This window comes from Microtus pennsylvanicus, chromosome 2 (genome assembly GCF_037038515.1).
Source record: "Microtus pennsylvanicus isolate mMicPen1 chromosome 2, mMicPen1.hap1, whole genome shotgun sequence".
NCBI classification, from domain to species: domain Eukaryota; kingdom Metazoa; phylum Chordata; class Mammalia; order Rodentia; family Cricetidae; genus Microtus; species Microtus pennsylvanicus.
This window is the reverse complement of record NC_134580.1, coordinates 129,598,659-129,620,848: the sequence shown is the minus strand read 5'-3', so window position 1 is coordinate 129,620,848 and position 22,190 is coordinate 129,598,659. Positions and strand designations below refer to the sequence as shown.

General features: G+C 46.0%; 1 protein-coding gene across 1 annotated transcript; it reads right to left on the bottom strand.

The window, feature by feature from the left end:
- Nucleotides 1–6,778: 6,778 nt before the first annotated feature.
- LOC142845140 (vomeromodulin-like) lies at nt 6,779–20,747 on the bottom strand. The gene is made up of 15 exons (XM_075963904.1): nt 20,702–20,747; nt 18,315–18,594; nt 15,900–16,389; nt 15,495–15,596; nt 14,791–14,946; nt 13,929–14,013; nt 13,157–13,214; nt 12,365–12,435; nt 11,077–11,223; nt 10,408–10,530; nt 10,184–10,251; nt 9,889–9,919; nt 8,498–8,558; nt 7,735–7,814; nt 6,779–6,992 (listed from the first exon to the last, which is right to left on the bottom strand). Exons 2-15 carry the CDS (start codon nt 18,580–18,582, stop codon nt 6,969–6,971), a joined length of 1,764 nt encoding a protein of 587 aa, XP_075820019.1. The 5' UTR covers nt 18,583–18,594; nt 20,702–20,747; the 3' UTR covers nt 6,779–6,968.
- Nucleotides 20,748–22,190: the final 1,443 nt, after the last annotated feature.

The following is a 22,190-nucleotide window of genomic DNA, read 5'->3' as shown; positions in this document are numbered from 1 at the left end:
ATTTGGTTTCTAGCCATAAACAAAGGACATTGAGCCTATAATTAGAGATCCTAGAGAAGCTAAATAAGAATGAGAACCCAAAGAAAAACATATAGGCATCCTCCTGAATATTAACCATCAGGTGATGAAAGGAGACAGAGACAGAGACCCACATTGGAGCACCAGACAGAAATCTCAAGGTCCAAATCAGGAGCAGAAGGAGAGAGAGCACGAGCAAGGAACTCAGGACCGCGAGGGGTGCACCCACACACTGAGACAATGGGGATGTTCTATCGGGAACTCACCAAGGCCAGCTGGCCTGGGTCTGAAAAAGCCTGGGATAAAACCGGACTCGCTGAACATAGCGGACAATGAGGACTACTGAGAACTCAAGAACAATGGCAATGAGTTTCTGATCCTACTGCACGTACTGGCTTTGTGGGAGCCTAGGCAGTTTGGATGCTCACCTTACTAGACCTGGATGGAGGTGGGGGTTCCTTGGACTTCCCACAGGGCAGGGAACCCTGATTGCTCTTCGGGCTGAGGGGGGGGTCTTAATTGGGAGAGGGGGAGGGAAATGGGAGGTGGTGGCGGGGAAGAGACAGAAATCTTTAATAAATAAATAAATTAAAATAAAAAAAAATCTTGTCCAATAAAGGAACTTCTGGAGGCATCACTATTCCTGACTTCAAGCTCTATTATAGAGCTATAGTAATAAAACCAGCTTGGTATTGATATAAAAACAAACATGCGGATCAATGGAATCAAGTTGAAGGCCCTAATAATATAATATAATAATAATAATAGAGGTGTATCAATCCATACACCTCTAAACACTTGATTTTTGACAAAGAAGCCAAAATTGTACAATGGAGAAAAAGAATCTACAACAAATGGTGCTGGCATAACTGGATGTCCTCATGTAGAAGAATGCAAATAGATCCATATCTATCACCCTGCACAAAATCAAGTCCAAGTGGATCAAAGACCTCAACATAAATCCAGTTACATTGAACCTGACAGACGAAAAAGGGGAAAATAACCTTGAATACATTGGCACAGGAGACCACTTCCTGAATATAACACCAATAACACAGACACTGAGATTGAAAATAAATGGGACCTTCTGAAACTGAAAAGCTTCCCTGTAAGGCAAAGGACACTGTCAATAAGACAAAATGGCATCCTACAGAATGGGAAAAGATCTTCACCAACCTCACTCGACAGAGGGCCGATCTCCAATATATATAAAGAACTCAAGAAACTAGACATCAAAATACCAAATAATCCAATTAAAATGGGGTGCAGATCTAAGCAGAATTCTCAATGGAAGAATCTCAACTGGCTGGAAGACATTTAAGGAATTGCTCAACATCCTTAGCCTCAGGGAAATGCAAATCAAAATTACTCTGAGATACCATCTTACACCTGTCAGTATGGCTAAGATCAAAAACACTGATGACAACTTATGCTGGAGAAGTTGTGGGGAAAAGGGAACACTTCTGTATTGCTGGTGGGAATGCAAGCTGGTATAGCCACTTTGAAAATAAGTATGGTGGTTTCTCAGAAAATAGGAAATCAATCTACCTCAAGACCCAGTGATACCGCTCTGGGCATACACTCAAAAGATGCTCAATCATACCACAAGGACACCTGCTCAACAATGTTCAGAGCAGCATTATTCTTAATAGCCAGAACCTGGAAACAACCTAGATGCCTTTCAACTGAAGAATGGATAAAGAAAATGTGGTATAGTTACACAATAGAGTATTACTCAGTGGTTAAAAAAGTGACATCATGAAATTTGCAGACAGATTGATGGAACTGGAAAAAAATCATTCTGAGTGAGGTAACCCAGACCCAGAAAGACAAACATGGTATGTACTCGCTCATAAGTGAGTACTTGATATAAAGTAAAGGATAACAAGACCACAATTCACAGCTCTAGAGAAACTGGGTAACAAGGAGGACCCTAAGAGGGATGCATGGTAAAATTTCTTGGTGTAACTCTAGCCAAACATGTGTAAGACCTGTATGACAAGAACTTTAAGTCTTTGAAGAAAGAAATTGAAGAAGACACCAGAAAATGGAAAGATCTCTCATACTCTTGGGTAGGTAGAATTAACATAGTAAAAATGGCAATCTTGCCAAAAGCAATCTTCATATTCAATGAAATGATCATGAAAATGCCAGCAAAACCCTTCACAGATCTAAAAAAAATACTCAACTTCATATGGAAAAACAAAAATCCCAGAATAGCCAAAACAATCCTGTACAATAAAAGAACCCCTGACTTCAAATTCTACTACAGAGCTACAATAATGAAAAAAGTCTGGTATTAGCATAAAAACAGATAGGAGGACCAATGGAACCTAATTGAAGACCCAGATATCAATCCACACACCTATAAACACCTGAGTTTTGACAAGCTAAAAATATAAAATGGAAAAAAGAAAGCATATTCAACAAATGGTGCTGGCATAACTGGATATCAACATGTAGAAGAATGAAAATAGATCCATATCTATTGACATGCACAAAACTCAAGTCTAAATAGATCAAAGACCTCAACATAAAACCAACCACACTGAACCTCATAGAAGACAAAGAGGGAAGTACTCTTGAACACATTGGTACAGTGATGTGGGATTCCCCTCTGTATGTTGTGACTACCATTGGTTAATAAAGAATCTGTCTTGGGCCTGGCAGGGCAGAATAGAGTTAGATGGGGAAAACTAAACTGAATGCTGGGAGAAATTCCCAGCAATCACATGGTGGCTCACAACCATCTGTAATGAGACCTGGTGCCTTCCTTGCCAACAGTACATTGTATGCTTAATAAATAAATCTTTAAAAAAAGCCTCCCAACCAAAAAAAGTCCAGAACCAGATGATTTCAGCTCAGAATTCTACAAGATTTTCAAAGAAGAACCAATACCAATACTCCTCAAATTATTTCATACAATAAAAACAGAAGGAACGTTGCCAAACTCTTTATGAGGCTACAATTACCCTGAATCCCAAACCATAGAAAGACATTACTAAGAAAGAGAATGGACCATAGCTCAAGTTGACTTTGGGTTGTCACTCAAAGTCTAGGGGGCCTTGAAAATGGATGGGCACAAACCAAACCCCTACATTGTCACGTGGAGTCGGAGGCCCAAGTGAGGGGCTTTAATCCCAATGGGTTAGTGTTTGACCAGTACTGGGCCTTTTTTTTTATGTGGAGTAATCACTACCAAGCAATTGCACACTCATGGAGGCATGGCCAGATGTGTGGGAAGAACCTGCCGTTTGATGTTCCAGTGATTTTAAGTTGGAAAAGCGACCACATAGAAGAAGAGTTAGAAGATTACAGGATCCATAGCAGTCCTCAGCTTTCAGGGATAGCCTGCTGAGTTCACAGCATTAAATGTGGTGGGTCATCAATGCTGGTGACCTGAGACTGGTCCCTCGAGGGACAGTGGTAGGTCACCTTGGTGGGTCCTCTGGTGGGTAGCCTGAGGCCCCACAGGAAACAAACAGATAGATGGGGTATAGAGTTTATTTAGTGGGTTATGGAGGGGGAAGGGAAGGGAGAGAAGTGGAGGAGGAGGAGAGAGAGAGAGGCAGAAACTGCCTCTCCAGAAGATGGGCAGAGAGAGAGAGAGAGAGGGAGAGGGAGAGAGAAAGAGAGAGAGAGAGAAGACTGGAGAGGAGGCCTCAGCAGAAGGGGAGGGGGGAGTTGGGAGTGGGTGGAGCTTGTCTCTTAAAGGGACAGGATACCCAGGTGACAGACCAAGCCAACAGATTACAACACAGTCCCCGTGATCTGTGTGGAGGGGTAAGTGTCAGGGTCAGTCTAGGTGAAAGCAAAGATATTTTGAGACTGAGTATGAGAGGTATAGAGAAGAAAGTGTATTTGAGATTCAGAACTGAGAGATGGGGGGGTCCCTGAAGGGATAGTGGAAAGAAGGGTGTAGGGATTAGGCATCACAGGATGGAGGGGGACCACTGCAGAGTTAATGAGCTGGAACTCTTGAACCAGGCAGTAAGTCCCGTTAGGTTTCTTAACTGCAAGTATAGGGGTGTTAAAAGAAGAAGGGTAGGACAAAGTAGTTTTTTCTTAGAAGGTCAGAGATGATAGGTTTAAGTCTCCTAAGGCTCTGGAGTGAGAGTGGGCACTGGGCTTGGGTAATGAACTGGGCAGGATTCTGTAATTGGATGACAATGTGGAAATGACGTCAGCAACAGAGGGGTTTGAGTGTCCCAGACATGGGGGTCCACCTGGGAGGCTGGTGGAGAAAATGACATGTTGGAACCAGAGAAGGGCTGCTGGTGAGTCTGGGATCAGGCAGATGTGGGGAGAAATAGAAGCTCCTACTTGGACTAAAAGATCCCTTCCCAGTAAGGGCACAACCAAAAATGAATGAGTGAGGAGAAAGCCCCTAAAATGCAATTGAGTGGTGGAGTCTGATGAGGTGGGTAAGACTGTCCCTATTCCCCGACAATAGGGACACGAGGAGAGGTAGGTCCTCAAAATTCCCTCAGGACAGAGTAAGTGACCCCAGTGTCCAAGAGTAAGGAGATGGACCACCCTGATACCATGCTGATTACCTGGGCTCCCTGTCAGAGATGAGAGTGGTTGGGTCGAGAGAGCCCAGGTTGCCTCAGTCGTCCATGGCTAGGCCTAAAAGGTTGGCTTGAGGGTGGTCTGTGTTTGATGTCCTTATGTCACAAGGTGCACGGGGACAGTCAACAGACCAATGCCCCTCTTGGTAGCACTTTGGTCTGGGTGACCTGCAGGGATTAGGGCAAGCTCGGGCCCAGTGACTCTCCTGATCATCTTTGAAGCAGGGACCCAGTGATACTTTAGCCCCAGGGGGCAAGGGAGCCCTGGCAGTTGCCTAGGTAGGTCGGATGGCCTTAGCCAGCATTTGGTAATTTTGTTTGTGGGTTTTCTCATCTCTCCCATGTTACACCTTGAAAGCTGGCGCTAAGACTTCTACCTGTGGGAGTAGGGGCCCTCTCTCCAGATGCTTAAGCTTGGCCCTCATGTCAGGGAAGCTCTGAGAGATGAAATAGGTCATAAGGAGTGGTCTGCCTTCTGGGTTTTCAGGGTCTAGATTTGTATACTGTAAGATGGACTCTGTGAGGTGTTCTAAGAACTGAGACAGATTTTCCTGTCTTTCCTGGATGATTTCTTGGAGTTTTTCATAGTTAACTGGTTTGAGTACAGCCTTATGGAGACCTGCTAGGATGCAGGTTTTAAACTGATCTCTAGCTAGAGTGTCCCCTGGGGTATTATAGACCTATCATATCGGGGACTGCCTATGTTAGTTTGATGAATCTCGTCTGCACATTCTCTGGCCTGTACCCAAACTTGCCTGCATTCATCAGGAAGTAGGATATATGTATATATATCTGTATATCTGATGGGATGTGAGGTTATACAATTGAGTTATATATTGAAATTCTTTAATGAAAGATGTAGGATTAGATGCATAGGATTTTTCTCTGAGAGAGTTTACTTAATGAGAAGGGTACCTTAACCAGTTCATCCACTCGGGCGACCTCTCGCAAAGGGAGAATGGTAGCAGGGTTGGAATGGGTGGAGAGGGGTAGATGGGGTCCCATGGCGGCATGAGGATGAGTAACAGGAGGGGTGAAAGTGGGCACGAGAGTCAGATGGCTAGAATGGCCCACAGCTGGAGAGGAGGAAGAGGCTAGAGGAGCTGAAGGAGCAGATGCATGTTGAGGACAGAATAGTGGGGGTTCGTTAGCAGGGTTCGGGTTAGTGGAGGGTTCTTTTGGTTCAGACTGCATAGCTAGGAAAAAGTGAGTGGGTGAACAGGAAGCGCGGGGAGAGGGTTTGGGGTTGAGGTGGAAGAAGCCTTGTACATAAGTCACTTCTTCCATCTACCCGTCTACTGACAGAAGTTGGAACGAGCCCACAAAATATTGGGTTCAAACTGCCATTAGGTGGTCATTTTGACTGGCCATCTAAGGGGTATTAGGGCCATGTCTGCATACAAAGTAGATGAATTTAGAAGCCTTTAAATCGGACGTTAAACGTGGAGGTTTGAGGTTTTCTAAAAGACATCCCAGAGGAGATGTTGAGCTTATTTTGGTAGGTGGCTTACCCATGAGTGAGGCAGAGAAATAAGATTCCACGGCTTGGAGTTTCTAGTGTTGCAGTTAAGTGAGGATCAAGTGAGAAGGCACAAACTACTCAGTTATTCATCAAACACAGGTCAGGCACCAGGCTCTGAGCCCTTGGGACATGTGGGTCTGAGAGACGTATAGGTTGTCTGATATCAAACAGAGAGGGCTGAGATGTGAGAAACCATGCTCGAGAAACGAGGGCTCACTAGTGGATAATAGCCAGAGGTGCTGGTGGGCAAAAAGGCCAGATGTAGCTTGAAGATAGTGGCTGGGTTTCCTCCACTTCCAAGGACACCAGTGGGGTGCTGGATGATCAGTGGTCATTCCCATGGGTACAGGGAAGCATTTATGCTGACTGGGAGAAGGAAGATTTACCATTTGCAGCCACTTCCCAATAGAAGTAGGTGGGAACAAGGCTTTCCCACCTGAATCTTTGTGAGGCGCACCAGATCTAAAGTAAAACAGGAAAGTGAGGGGAGAGGAGTTTGATCATTGTCATGATTGTCCCCAGAGTGTTGGAGAACAGTGGATTTTGTTGTCTCATATTATTGTTCAGCCCAAAGTAAGAAGTTCTTTGCACACTCATGAACATGTACCAGAATGGAGACACGAGTCATCTTTTACTTTTGCATGAAGTGACTGTTTATTAAGGAGTTGATTACAAAGAGATCAGGTCCTTGAACTGTTCTTCTTTCCCTTGTAGGTCAGGGCAGAGGATCCTAGGCAGGCTGAGGGACTACTGCTACTGTCCTTAATCATAAGGATGGGGCTTCAGAGTTGCATGGAAAAATTCACAGAGGGGTTGGCTGTCATTCAGTACTTTGCCTGGCTTCAGCAGTGCTGGGTTCAGTTTGCTGCCTGAAGGTCACTCTAAGGGGAGAGAAAGACAGCAGTTAAAGACAGCCTTTAACCCAGAAGTTGACTGCAGCACGGTGAGTGTTAACCCACACCCCACCAGATCCCATAGCACTGCTTCAGGGATGGGATAAAACACCTGGAGTGAGCACCCAAGAGTTCAGACTATGAGAGAAGGAATTTGGAGGTGAAGCCTCTGGAAGGGGGAGTTGCAGGAGGAAATCCATACAGATGCATTTGGGGTCCACCCAGAGAAAATAGGTGTAAGGTACCAACTCTGGGGTCACAGGTTTCTGAGTGAAGTACCTGCTGACCCTGGCACAATGCTGGCTGTCAGTAACTAGACTTTCACTGTTAACATATAACCTGGTGTGGGCTGTGTTTCTTGTCCCTGTAGTTAAGGCTCAGATGTCATCCATCTGTTCTGTTTGCCTGATCAAGGCTGGCTTGTGTAAGGTTCTCTGACCCCTGATAGAGTCAGTACGAAAAACTGAGAGCATGAAGAACCACCCCGAGAAAAGACTGACTTTCTGCCATTTGGACCCTCTAGGAATTGCTTTGGGCCCAGATGCAGGGAAGGATGGGGTCAGGTGCAGCTTAAAGTTTGAGTCATATGAGAGAAGCTGATGTTTTCTGGGTCAAATTTCATACTGATTGCACAGGCAGAGGAAGAAAATAGGTAAGGTCCTGTATTTGAGGCAAAATCAAGTAAAGCAAAGCAGAGAAGCAAGGAAAAGAATTTATTTCAGTTTCTTACCGATTTCAGCGGTTTGACATCGGCATTCGATAAGGCAAATGAAGACACTCCTTCTGGAACATTCATTTGTTTATACAGATCTGAAATAGGGAAGAATCACCTTGTGACAAGAGTTAAGGGAAACGGTAACCTGGATAGGTCTTTAGACCACTGTCACACGTGGGATCTCTACGTGTTTGTGGCCCTAGGAAAGTTGCTGCCACACACATTCAGCATGGTGTCATGGGTACTGTCCACCCCAGCTTGTAGGATGGAGGCAAGGTATGGTGTAGGGGAAGAAAGGCCCCCAAAGCAGGTGGGGACCTGGTGGCCTAACACCGATGAGAAGCGATGCTCTGCCTCACTGCAGGACCTGGCTGGAGGTTGTATGTGCATTTGATGACCAGTATACTATCTACAACCACAGTAGGGCTAACCAGGGATGTGCATACCTGGCATGTGGCACCACCATTATTGTTGCCCAAAACGGTTATGATATAACCTTCAAGAGTCAGAACCCTAATGCCTATAGTGGTGGTGACCCAGGTCCACTGCTCATTTGTATGCCCAGTGGTCTTGGTCCCAAGGCTCCTGTGGACAAGACTTCCTGGGAGCCGCAGAGGAGGCATCTTGATCTCTTTTCCCTTTATAGCGTTAGCTGCTGCCATTATGACAGAGAAGGTGATGTGTAGCCCGGCAGAGGACAGGATGGCCTTGTGCTGAGTGCTTTAGTGTCAAACATGTGTCATCTATGGCAGCTGTCAGAGTTATTAATTCCACATACCATTGAAGACAGACCAGGACTTCTTCATGACTTCAGACAAAATGCCTTCCACCTGTTCCTTCTGCAAGACACGGGAAGACATTTTCAGTAGAGCCTTGCAGGCCTCTGCTTGTCATCAGGGCCTAGGACCTCAGCTCAGGCTGCAGGTTCCTGTGGGATTTCTCTATGTCATGGGTTTGCCATGTGTCAGGGTGGAGTGTAGAGATGGATCTCAAGGTATCCTTAGGGCTCCCATGTTTGGGAGTTTGGGGGCCCCTCTTTTGTTTGTTGCCCTTGTGGTTCCATGAGCAGAGGTGTTGTCCTGTGCACTGCCACCTTGCTACTGTTACCGCAGGAGGCTTTGGAACTTCAGGAACAACATGGAGACCAAAGGTGGGAGGCCTGGCAGTTGTTGGCCACTGCATCTGTTGTGATGTGGTTCAAGGATGTATAACTCTAGGTCCATCCCTGTCATGGTGCTCCTTCTCTCTCTCGTGACCCTCCTCTGAGATCATATAGAGTCCATCCATGTTATGGTGCTCCCTTCTCTCTCTCGTGTCCCTCCTTTTAGATCATATGGGGTCTATCCACGTCATGGTGCTCCCTTCTCTCTCTCTTGTGACCCTTCTCTGAGATCATATGGGGTTCATTCACATCATGGTGCTCCCTTCTCTCTCTCGTGACCTTCTTCTGAGATCATATAGGGTCCATCCATGTTATGGTGCTCCCTTCTCTCTCTCTTGTGACCCTCCTCTGAGATCATATGGTTTGCTCTGCACCTCTGTTTCCTTCTCATTGCTCACCCTTCTCTGTGGGAAATCAGGCTTTGCAGAACTGGTTGGGGTGCACTCAGAGAACACTCCTTAATCTCTGCCCTTTAACATCCAGGGGGCAACTCTTAGCATTAATGACTATATTTGGGTGTCTCTATGAGGACGTGGGTCAATAATACTCAGTCTTTTTCACTGAGCCCACAGCCAGGTATATCCTGTTGTTTCCCTGCTAAGTAGAGATGTAGGGATTGCTAGCCTTGAAATGTTCCCTGAGTCTGCTGCTTCACTGACTCCCCATATCTTGGGCTGCTAAAAGGACACATTTTCCATATCCATCTCTGGGCAACCACTGTGGGCCTCTCTCTAGCATGTGGCAAGACTTTCAGTATCTTGTTCCTTTGTATGTGTTTACATATATGCTCCTTGCAGGCCCCACACACATATGTCAGTGTGAGCATGGCAGCTGTGGTTTAAGAGTTCTCCAGAGAATCAATTAGGAGCCTGTGTTTCTGTTCCACAGTAAGTTTGTGTTCTAATCCCCATGGGCCTCTCTTTCCCCCACTCCCGAGTAACTGAGTTCCAGCATTGACATGATTTCCCAGCCATCACGGGTCAGTATAAAAGAACAGATCAACTTACAGCCTCAGGGGGCTCCACTCTGTGATCAGACCTGTAAGCCACAAAGAACAGAGAAATGTTAGGCTCATGGGAACAGTACCACTCATGTTTAGAGTTCAAGTCTTGTCTCTGTTGGTTTGGAATGAGTCATCTGTAGGCTGGAGCTACTGAATAGAACAGACAGATGACGAAGAGCACAGAAGCCACAATTCCTGAGTCCCTGTAATGATTCAAATATCTGCCCAGAACCCATCATGTCTCTGTGTTTACAGGGTCTTTACATTCCTGAGGTCTATGCAGTTGCACCTCGTAGTACCTTGTGAGTTTGATGTCTGGTACCAGTTTGGTTTTTGAAATCTTGCTGTTATGGCTGACGATTAATTGCTGAAATGACACAAGGGAGCATGAGTGAGACATGGGTCCATGGCCTTTCCCTCCTCTGTGGGGACACCAAGGCCTCAGGGTTTTGGGAAGCGTTCATTCCATGTCCAAGTCCTTGGCCTTCTTCCAACTCACGAACCCTCATTTCTCAGCACTCACCGTTTTCCCAGTGGCAAAGTCCTCACCATCCTTCGTTATTTTCACCTCATAAAAGACTCTGAGGAGTTTGTCTTTCTGGAAGGTATAGGCTATTTTGGTGATGTTGGCTTCCAGGTCATTCATCTGTTGTGAAGAAGACTTCAGTTAGTTTGGGGAAGAGGATGGAGGTGCTGTATCATGAGCTAGCATGTGCTCTTCAGTCTTGGTTGAGATCCTGAGTTTGGTCCTTTAGGCTTGATCTTCCAGCTTGGGCCTTGTGCAACTGAGAAGAAGAAATGACAGGGACATTCCCATCCTTTGCTCTATTTAGTTTAGTGGATGGATTTTGAGGCGGAACCCTTGTGAAATGTTGCTTTCTATCAAGTCTTTCAAAGTAAGGCACAGACATTGGAATCTCTGTAAGTTAGAGGCCAGCCTGTTCTACAGAGCTAGTTCCAGGACAGCCAGGAATACATAAGGAACCTTATCTTGAAAACAGCAACAACAGCAACAACAACAAAACCCAAAAAACCAAATGTAACCAAAAAGCCCCCAACCACCCCCCCTAAGACAAAACAAAATGAAACATCCCTTCAGATCTCATTTACACCTCTACTTTCTCCCTCAGAAGTGACAGTCTCGGCTCATGTCCAGAGTGGCACAGACCTGGGGCTGATGAAGGACACTCACCTTGACAGAGCTCTGCTTGGCCACATAAACTAGAAGTGTCTTCAGCATTGAGGTGGACATGGTTACAGAAATGGTGGCGTTTCTGGGATCTGGAGGCAGTCGACTTCCAGGCACGGGCACTGTTCTTTTGCCAATGTTGGCTTCAACCTAGGGAGAGGAAATCAGAGAACTATCTGTGTGAGTGCAGGAGACTAGAAGGAGAGGGAAGGCCTGTGACTCGGCTCTGCCAGGGCAGGGTGAAGAGGCCTTTGCTCCAGTGGCAGGGTAGCAGGGCTCAGGGCGGCCGAGCTTTCCTGAGAGGCCATGAATTCTCACCTGAGGGCCAGTCGCCCTTTTATGATGGACTTCATGATGACGTGTGTTTACTAGTTGCTTCCTGTCCTTGTCACCATCTACAGACCTGAGGTCTGGTCTCTCTCTATATCTCCCTCCATGTCTCCCTCCTTCCTTTCTTCCCTCCCCACTTCCCTCCCTCCCATGTAGCATAAACCATCATATGGAGGAATAAGTTCTTAGATTAAAGCCATTCTTGAGTATTTTCTCTGTCTTTCTGTCTGTTTCATTCTCTTTTTGTATGCATTCTCTCCTCATATTTCTGAGCTATAATCTCTTTCTGGAAGGGATATTGGAACATTCAGAGTTGAAATAGAGAAGATAGGGTTTTACCTAACATCATTGTCCTGTTAGTTTTTTTTTTTGACTTTTGGGTCATTCATACTATCTCTTTATACTAGTTATATTCATAAACCATGGCTCTGTTTCCACATGTGACATGTGTAGAAGAATCTGACCCTCAGGTTGGCTATGTCCTTTGTTTGTGTTGTAGGTCATTGATGAATGTCCTACTGAATGTGCATGGATTTGTGTTCCATCATCTGAGAGCAATGTTGTTGATGGATTTGCAGAAGAGAAGCTGAACCAACTCTGTCTCCTTTTTCATCACTTGCCATGTTCTGCTTTTGCCTTCCTGCTTGGGTAGCAGGTATTTAGAACGAGCTGGCCCTTTTTGTTTTGTTGTGTAAAATCCCCCGAGAGTGGAGACCTGAGCTGGGCGAAGTTTTTGTTTTCTCTGTTGGGGTTCTCACAGGCCATGTGCTGTGGGTTTGAACTGAGAAGAACGCTAGCCTGTCTGTGCCCTGATGAGTACTCAGGAGACTAATCCCAGGAAAGCATGGGGGTGAGAAAAGAGCCGATCATTATTTTACTGTCCTGACTTTTTGATCTCTTTGGTGGGCTCAGGTAGGCTTTCAGCCTTCATCCAGTTATTGCAATGACAGCAAATACTTACACAGTAGAAGATGGAAAGTCCTTTGGGAGATATCCTGGCACTTTGAGTCTTGTACTTGAATAAGCCGGTAGCTGTGGAGGAGAGCGGGGAGGAATGGAGAGAGTTCAAACGGCCATTGACGGCTGCGGTGCCTCAAATGCAGCTCTGGTCTTCCCCATAGATGGACATTTGATTCTGTCTGCCTTCCATGCACAAGGTGCTGTCTTGGATGCCTTCTACATCCCAAAGGATGCTATGACCTTGTGGTTTACCCAAAAAGATTTAGATTTTTTTTTAACCTGATGTATCAAAATCTTCATGGAGAAGGAAATACTATCTATCTAGGCCATGCATTTTGTCTACCCTGAGCCTTGAGAAAAGAGCTTATTTTCCTACTTCACCTCTCTGTGTGGTTCAACCAAACATGTCCTCTCACCTTGGCTGTTGGCATGTTTATAGGGATATTGTGAGATTTCCCGATCCCAGGACTCCATAGATGAGGACCTGGGACTGCTCCTGATTCAGACTCTTTGCAGTATTGCTTTGAAAACCGTTTGGGTTGGGAGCTCTGTGCAGATGCCCCAGAGGCACTGTGTCCTTTGTCTTCCATGTGTTAGAAGCCAAGTACTCTCAGAGAAAGGTCTGCTGGGACATTCTCCTTCCTAGGTGTGCTGAGTAGGCTGTGTGAGCCCTTGTAGTTTTGGAGTCTGGTATCCTGGAGCCCCTCCTCTGTAGTATGCCACCCTGTGAAATCCCACAAGGTCCCTGGGGCACCTCAGTGTACTGGGCATATACCACCTAGGAAGTACTCACCGTTCTTGCACTCATTAAAGTTCGCGAGAACGACAGCACAGGAGTCGGAATTCTCCAGCTGTGAAGTCACCACAGGTTAGCTTAGCTGAGGGAACACCAGTCGCTTGTCTTATCATCCTACCTCCTCCCGTCTCCCCTTTCTTCCCACTTCCCTGTGCTATTTTCCTGACATCTACTGGACCGAAGTTATCCACTGTTCTCAAATCTTGTGTTCTTTAGTTCTGCTGCTTGGTATATGTAGTGATATTTCATTTGTATTTTAATAAGTAAAGCTTGTCTGGAGATCAGAGTGTGAAACTGCTTCCCTGGTCAGCCTTAAAGACCAGGCAGTGTTGACACACATCTTTAATTTCAGTAACCACACCAATTGCCATAGAAACCAGGCAGTCGTATGCACACCTTTAATGCCAGCACTAGATATGAATATGAAACAGGAGGAGACAGCTCTCAGGTCAGTCTCATTCTGAGATTGCTGGAGGCAGGATCTCCATTGCAGACTGATGCAGATAGAGGTAAGCGCCAGTTACTGGCTGATTTACTTTTTCTAGTGTTCAGGTTGAACCCCAGTATCGATCTCTGGGTTTTTATTAATTACACTACAGACTTATGGTCCACAGGAGCTGCTTGTCCATGGTGGCCCTTGTGCTCCAGAGTTCCCTGGCACTGTTCCTCAATCTGTCCTAGCAGCAGGGCATTTACAAAGGTGAAAGTTTCTCCCCTCCTTCCTAGGGATCATGTCTGTGCAGAAGCCCCACCCCTTCCCTGGACTTACATTCTCATTCATTTCTGCTGTCAGCAGTACTGGGACGAGATCATTCAAGGGCAGAGGCACAGGGAGAGGCACAGTTCCTGTGACCCTGAAAGATATAATGCTGAAATAAGTGATCTTCATGTTTCTGGGTTTTTCTGTGTCTTAGACAAATGGGCTCACTGATGAAGGCATCAGATGATGTCTGGCTTCTAAATTAACGCGTGAGTCCTGAGCTCTTGTCTTGGTCTTTAGTGTTTAAGGAGAATGCAAAGATACCTGTGCAAGTCACAGGACACCTGGCCCAGAGGTCCCCTTGGATGGTTTCACCCTTCAGACACTGGAGCACATTGTCCATAGACCTTTCTGTTGTCTTGGTGTAGCTGTAGATCTGAATTCACAGCTTTCTATGTTCTAGTTAGAGAAACTATAATGACTCCTGCCTAGGCCATAGCAGAGGGAAGGAAGGAATGTCAAAGGTGGTTCTGGGCAGGTGAGAAGCATTTCTATTTTTCTAGTGTGTGCCTAGTCAGAAGGGCCTGGAGCCTGTATCTGTTCCAGGAGGGGAGCCATAGGCAGCTGGCCCACAGAAGTGGTAGAGAGATATTTACTGTGTGGCTGCATGGTTCTTTTTACATTTTGACTCAAGTCCGTGTTCTGTTTAGGGAATATATAGGATGAGTCACTTAAATAGAGCCGGCAGGAAAGATATAAGATTGATATGAGAAGGCTGTTCTGAGCTACAGAGGAACTCTGGTCGTCAGCTCTTTTGGCATTTCCTGACTGTCTAGTGTACTATGGTGGACCAGTCTCCTCTGAGACAGCAGGTGGCCCCTCTGGTACCCTTTTGCATTGATCGAGTAGAAAGAAAGCAGGTTTTACATACGTCTCTATTAACTGAATGGTGACTTCGTTGACCTGGAAATGTGTGTCCTGGATGTCAAGGTTGACGCACTGGGTGTTGTTGGGGGAAATAACAGCTTTCATCGTCACTTCCATTGCAGATTGAAACTGCAGTAAGGTGATGACAGGTCCAAGTACGCTGTGGAGAGGATGTGCAGGCTGTTGTCATACTGTCTGGGAGGTGAGGCTCCAGCAGAGGGACGGGCAGTTGGGAATCAGCCTCAAGGTTCGGGGAAGGTTGTCGTCTTTAGGGGAGGGCTGTGTTCCCAGTCCACGTGCTCCTAGGTACTCAGTCCCATGCCACAGAATGAAGAGGTTGGCCATTTTTGGTAGTTAGGTAATATCTGACAAAAAATTTCCCCAAGTAGCCTTGAGAAGGTCACCTGTTTTTGGTTGCAGAACCTACAAGTGTCATACTTATGTCTTCTAGTTGTGTGGAAATACATAAGAGAAGCCTAGCAGGAGACAGGTTGGGCTTCTTAACATAGGAAGGTCCAGACAAGGCAAATTGTGTGTGTGTGTGTGTGTCTATTTTTCAGAGGCAGGCTCTCACTCAGTAACCCAAGCTTGCTGGAAAATTGGTGACTGTCCTTTTTTTGTCTATGTGTCCCTGTCATCTGGCTCTAGGATAGGGACTTCACATCCTAATCCCCGGTGACCCGGCAATCATTTTGGGAACAGGCTCACCCTTTTCCACCTATGTTGGCAGTGACTGCCGAGTGGACTTGGATCTCATCCGCTGCCATGGTTATGTCTATGCTGTCCACGGTTACGTCATCAACCTTTAAGCTGCAGAACGACAACACAGACTCAATTCTCCTCCTGAAAACCGCCTTGTCCTCATGAGAAATCCCCGTGAGGCCGCCAGTTCACCACCACCTGAGCTCTGCTTATGGCTGCCGAGCTCCTCTTCCCACCCAGTGGTTCAAGCTCAAGACATCCTGGTCACATTTTGCAGCTATTCCAGCAGGAATAAGTATGTCCCTGTATGAAAGGGTGGTTGTCCCTGGGGTTGCTGTAGGGTGAGTGTCAGCATTCCCAGTGAGTAGTTGTTTGTTCAGAAACCCAGAGGATTGTGGAGGAAGTACTTACTCGAGCAAAAGGTCTTGGACCTTGACCTTGAGCAGATCTGAAAGTGGGTCTTTGACACTTTCTGGGAGTATTTCATTCACCTTGGCCTCTACAGAGTCTTTCAGGTTGTCTACGTTCCCAATCATGTCATCCAAAGGCTTCTTGATATTGGCGAGCACGTCTCCATTCAGAAGTCCTTTCCCAGGGCCCTTGTCTCCACCGAGGCTTAGTAAGCTTCCCAGGCCACCACCGCCCCCTGGGAGTAGCTGGCCGAGGCCTCCAGCGGCCTTGGACCCTGAGGAGGGCTTTGAGGGATCCTCATTCCCTGCTTTGCCTAGGATACCATCTAGGCCGAGACCGCCTGCCCCTTGTAGGAGGGAGGTGGGATCTAAGAGTGAGAGCAGGTCAGCGCTGTCCACCGTGGCTAGCAGTGTCCCAAGTACACCTGCCATGTTAACGTCATCACACTTGACAATGTCCTCGATCTGTGGGGGCAGAGCGTCCATGAGATCTGAAAAAGATCAAGAGACAGTCCTGCTGTGTGGTTTCTGTTCAGATCATCCCTAGCAGCCTCCTTTTGGAAGATGGCATGTTGGAATATGGGCACTAGGAACTCTGAATTCTGCCTTCCAATTCGAGTGTTGCCTCTGCCCTAGTTAAGAATATTTGTCTGTCAGATAGGTCCACATTTCTTTTTGTCCATAGCTCCTGTTAGACCTCATGGAGCTAAATTTTGATTGGATCATTTGCTTCAAAGATACTTGGGTGTAGAGTCAAGGTGGAACCTCATATATGTTTGTTATATTACTTGTCATATGTCTTGTTTTTTTTCCTCTTCCTTTATTTAAAAAATATCACAAACACGCACACATGCACACACACATGGTGCCTCCTGCACTGCTCCTGTTGGGGCCTGAGCCATCAGACCAGCTTTATTTTTTCCTTTTGTGTCTACACCTCAATATCAGCTCTGCTCTTTAGAGTCTTCATGGTCCTCTGATCCCTAGTCTCAGTGTTTGTTCAAGGTTTATGATTGGATGTGGAGCATGGCTTACAGGTGAAGGATACAGGTTATGGTTGCTGATATCTATGTAATGTGGAAGGACTACAGAAGTAGGGTGTAGTAAAGAGACAAGCACAGTTACTCTTTCTCTAGGCTTTTATGCCCACACTCCTCTGGTCTTTTGACTCATTTTCATTTCATTAGTCTTTGCAGGGTATTGTTTCTGGGATGTGCTGTGTTGAGTAACCTTTGCATTTGCCCGAGGCTTGGGCACTGATAGTCAGGGGCCTATCATATGCTTCCCTCCATCTGATATAAATAGGAAGGGAGACATGGAATTTTCGGGTAGTAGAGAACAGGCTGAGAGTCATCCTGTGACCTGCAAAACAGTCTTATGCTAAAATGCTATTTCCACATTCTGTCTTGCTAGCTCTAGTAGGAAGTGTATAGAAATAAATGTCAGTGACGTATTGAATATGTTCACCTTTGCTAACTTCAGAGCTGAGACTGATTGAACCAAAGGGCATCTGACTCAGCAGAATTGCAGTTGAAGCAGTCCCCTGAAGCATCTCTTACAGACTTGCGGTCCTTCTTTGTTGAGTTCTGTGCCTAGGACATTGGACTTATGGCCGTGGTAATTGGCCACTGTGACAGTTCAGTGGCTAATGGCCTTCATCTCCATCCTTCATGCTCTGATGCGGGCCTTTGCTAGACCACTGCTGCAGGGAACTTCCAAGATCTACAAGGGTTTCTTGTCCTACTTTAGCTTTCAAATCTATCCATTTCCTATTGGTCAAACTGAGTCACTTCTCTGTCGTGGTTTTAACTGCCCAGGTTTCTGTACTCTCAGCCTTTGAGATTCACAGGGAGTAGAATTCCTCATCTCATGGACCAATGTGTATCTCAGATAGGGAATGGAGTGGAAGTTTCATGAGAGCATATGTGGTAAAGGGCTTCCTGGCAAATTCTTAATTTTCTGTTTCTTTTTTTCTGTAAACCAGGCTGAGTGTTAATCATCTGTGGGAGTCTAGGCAAGCTTAGGACACAGTAAGGAAGAACCTTGTGGTGTGACCGAGTCTCTAGGTGGTAAGAATCCAGTGGAAGGCTAATAGAGAGACAGCCTTTGGGGTCAGATATTATTTTTGTCCAGGGTAGGGCTGACCTGTTCTAAACTAGTACTGAAACCTTACATGAAGCTTCACCATCTCCCTGAGCTCTTGGATTAGCTGGATTCAGCCCCTTGCTGTTAAAGAAGTTCTAGGTTTGAACCACATTCCGTTCTCTCTCTAGGCACCAAGAAGATGTCCCAGGATTCTCATGTTTGAAAACCACTTGTTTCAAAGGTTGACCAACCCTGCTCTGAGCTCAGAAATGATCAGGCTATCGGAGGTGTGGACAGGAGCCAAGAGACAGCTGAGGTGAGTCTTACTTACAGTCTTGGAGTTTGCCACTGGAGAGGAAGTATCTGGCTGCCGGTGCACACTTGCCGCCTTTGGGGAGAGCTGGATTAATTTTGGGAGCTGAGCCTTGCCTGTTGGAGGGACCTCTGAGGCGTGGTGGTGTTGGCAGGTTAAGAGGGAGGATGCTCACATTGGTCACAAAGACAGGGAGAGTGTTCAGCCTTGGGGGTGCTTCCACCAGGTCAAGTATTCCTTCTTGGATTTTCAACATGATGGCCAAGGCCCAGAGAACCCACATCATGGTGACTGAAACCTGAAGAAGAAAAATGGGTCACATATGTCAGTCACAATGGGCCTTTGAGCTGTCATGCAACTTTGTGTAGAGGATTCCCTGTCTTTGTTAGAGTGTGTTTTTCACATTATCCACACCTCAGGTTATCCTCTGTTCATGGGAATATGGTCTGATACATGTTAACATCCTGTGGAAGCAATTCCTTCCTATATGGGTAACTGTACTGTCAGGATTGGCTACATCATGTCATTGTTGTCTGAGCCCTGTCCTGAGCTCTGACTTCCTGGGCTCATATATACCATCCTCCTATACTGTGCAGTCACATGTCCTTTGTATTACCCCCAATATGAATTTCTCCCCTCTGTTGTTTCTCAGTGCTGAGGTTGTACACAGGCCTTGCCCATGTTATACAACTGCTCTAACGCGGAGCTATGTCCTAGCCCCTGGTCGTGTCCTAGTCCCTGTCTGTGAACATGTCAAGACCTTAGCTCCAATCTCAGGTTTCTTCCCCAAGTGTCTTCTGAGTGAGTAGCTAGTACTGGACTTTCCCTGAGGCATCTATAGAACTGTGCCAGCAAAGCTGGGCACTAGGCCCCATTCTTATCCTGGTTTCCCTGTCTTGGGTGGTTTTCCTCATTCATGGTGGATCTGAGCTGTGCTGGTCACTCCTGGAGATTATTTCCCATCTCCCCTTCTCAGATTCCTCTCTTATGCTTATTCTCTAAGTGCTTTGTCTCTGACATTTACTTGATTCAGCTGATTATTCATTTTGAGACAGGGTCTTAATCTACAGTCCCAGCTTTCCTGAAGCTTGCTTTCTGGTTCTGCCTGGCCGTGACATCACTGAGAACTGTTGCCTCTGTCCCTCCAGTGCTGGGATTAAAGCTGTGCCCCTCTATGCCTGGCCTGCTTCTTAGTATTCGAATTACAGTTATTCATTGCTCCTCATTGTGTGTTCTTAGTTATGTGTAAGTCCCAGGACGAGTTGATGGAGCTGGTTCTTTCTTTCTGTCATGTGGGTTGCAGGGATCAAACCGAGTCCATGTGGATTGGCAGCAGGTGTCATTACCAGATGAGTGGTTTCCCTGTCCCCTCTCTTCACATTTAGAGCGGTGCTGAGGTATGTGTCCTTGACATCTTCCTTTAAGATATGTGTTGGACTGTGACATTTCTTCCCTTTGGCCCTCATTCACCTGCCATGGTTTATAGTATTGGGGGGTCTGGGTCTTTGCTGTGACCTTTGGGAAAGTTGTTAGAATCAATAGGTCACTTCTGTCAAATCCTGATCCTATAAGTTCTATTTTCCTAATGAAAGACAGGACCCTGCATATGTATTCCTGTTTACAACAACCATTCCTCAGACCTCAGCTATAGCCCCTGCTTTACAGAAACACGGCACAGTGGAGGCTCCTGCGGCATACCTGCCCAGCAAGTGCCTCCTCCACCCGTGACTGGTACCACTCTGGTAATTACTTGATGTTGATTTAAAATATCATCTATAATCCCTCTCCTTTCATCCTTCCAATCTTGCCATGCCCCGTCCTCTTTTCATACTCCAGTAGTCTCCAGTACCCGTGTCTTCCCAAAGCTGAGGGGGCCTTAGTCTGAGAAGCTGATGAACCTTAGAGGGTGGTTGTGATGGTTTAGATAGGCATTGTGTACACACACACTAGCAAAAGCAAGTCCTCTATTGCCATTGCCATCAGAAAGTGGTTCTAGTAATTCAAGCCAGTGACAATTCCTTACCTGGAATAAATTGCCTTTTTGGAAAATAAATCTTACCACATTTCCACCAGACTTCTCCCTTTCTTTTCTGACCTCTGGGAAATCTAAACAGTATTACATCCATCTAAACACACTGTTAGGACAAGTGGGGCCTGTGTGCCTCTTAATGAGTTCATGGGTATGGTGCCTTGGCGAACCTCTCTGAGAGTTCCAGTGGTTGGTTTCCTGTTTTCTTAAAATAGTCCCCTCATCAGCCCTTGATATCCACCGTCCCATTTTAGGCCCAGTGTCCTGCAGTTCAGCCCAGTGCGTAAGCCCTAGTCATCTGTCCAGAGGTGACCCGTCCCATGATCGTTCCCAGGTAGCCTGCCATTCTTAGTGCATCCCTCTGGGCAGTCCTTACCTTGTCCCTCTGAAGGGTCAACGTCTTCAGAAGCTGCTTCTCCTCCTGGTCCTGCCTCTGACTGTCCACCCCAAGGCTGCACCCCACTTTTATAGGCATCCATTGTCTCCTAGAAAGGTCATCATAGAGGAAGGGGCATGATCTAGATGTGCTGATAAGACAGGCGTGATGCAGTCTGCTTTCGAAAATCAGCAGCAGCTATTCTTTCTTTTGTTGGCATGCTCCTCGGCCTGTCAGAGCTGGTTTTGAGATGGCAGAGGTAGGCACGTCACAGAGAGAGTGCAAAGGCCCTAGGGGCCTGGTGCTTCTTTGTGTTCTGTATTTATCTTTGGGATGGGTTGCAGCCAATAAATTGCTTTCATCAATATTTTTATTGAGTGTATTAGAAGGTGGTTTATCTGTTCCCTTCTTGTTTTACATCCTCTCAAGCTCTCTGTGTCTTGCTGTGTTTTAGTCATTGAGGTGTTGGGTGACTTTGTGCAACGTCAAGATGGACAGAGCCCAAGGCAGACAGTATAAGTCTCTGAAAGAGCTTTTATGGTGTCACAATGTCCCTATGTATAAACTGAGCACCTAATGGTCAGCAGAAAGGCAGGCATCCATAATTCAGCTATGATGTCCCTTTGGTCATTGATTTCAGTGATGGCTTCCTGTCAAGTAGTTTGTCTCATGTATGTCTGACATGAAACATCCTGCGATATCATACCTACTCACGAGTAATGGGGTGTGCAGGGATGGAATATTTCTAGTGACAAAATGAATTTGAGCATAGTAGTGATCTCAGGTGTGTTAAGTTATATACTTTTGTGTGAGGCTCCTATTAAGTCTTCTTGTGAAAGTATAACAGGGCTAGCAGGGATGTGTGTACATTTATATTTTCAGTAATATTTATTTATGTAATTGTGAGATCCCTACTCTTTCTTCTTCTTGTGAAAGTAGAATGGGCCTGTCAGGGATGTGGATGCTATGTGTCATTTATATTTATATTTTCAGTAATATTTATTTATTCTTTGAAAATGTTGCACATTTATGCAATGTATTTTGATGTTATTCATCTACCACTGCCTCCTTCTAACTCTCCATGGTACCCTTGCTTCCTCTCCCTCAGAGCTTCCCATTTTCCTTCTTTTGGTTGTTTTTATACCCTGAGTCCAATCAGGGCTCTCTACCTTTGTGTGGACAGCATACTTGTAGTATTCACAGAGGAGAACAACCCCCCTCCACCATCAACAACTACCAATAGCTCATCCACTAAGTGTAGGTCTTTGCTTGGTCCTGCTCCGTCCATACTGGAATCATGACTGGTTTGATCTCCTAGACAACTTTGCAGGTGATCACAGCTGGTAGGAGTTGATGTGTGCAATAGTCGTGCCATGTCCAGATGTCAGCAGTTCACAGTTCTTCCAACCCCTGAACATCTTTTCTGCCGTCTCTCTCTCATGATGTTTCCTGAGCCTTGTATGTAGGGAGGTTGTTGTATATTACTTGT

Bases quoted from the DNA above. Each gene is read 5' to 3' on its own strand.
- LOC142845140 (XM_075963904.1), bottom strand. From the start codon at position 18,582: ATGATGTGGGTTCTCTGGGCCTTGGCCATCATGTTGAAAATCCAAGAA. The intron at 16,390-18,314 runs GTAAGTAAGACT...GATCTTTTTCAG, and splicing joins CAGTGGCAAACTCCAAGACT to ATCTCATGGACGCTCTGCCC. The intron at 11,224-12,364 runs GTAAGTATTTGC...TCCTCTCCCTAG, and splicing joins GACTTTCCATCTTCTACTGT to GTTGAAGCCAACATTGGCAA.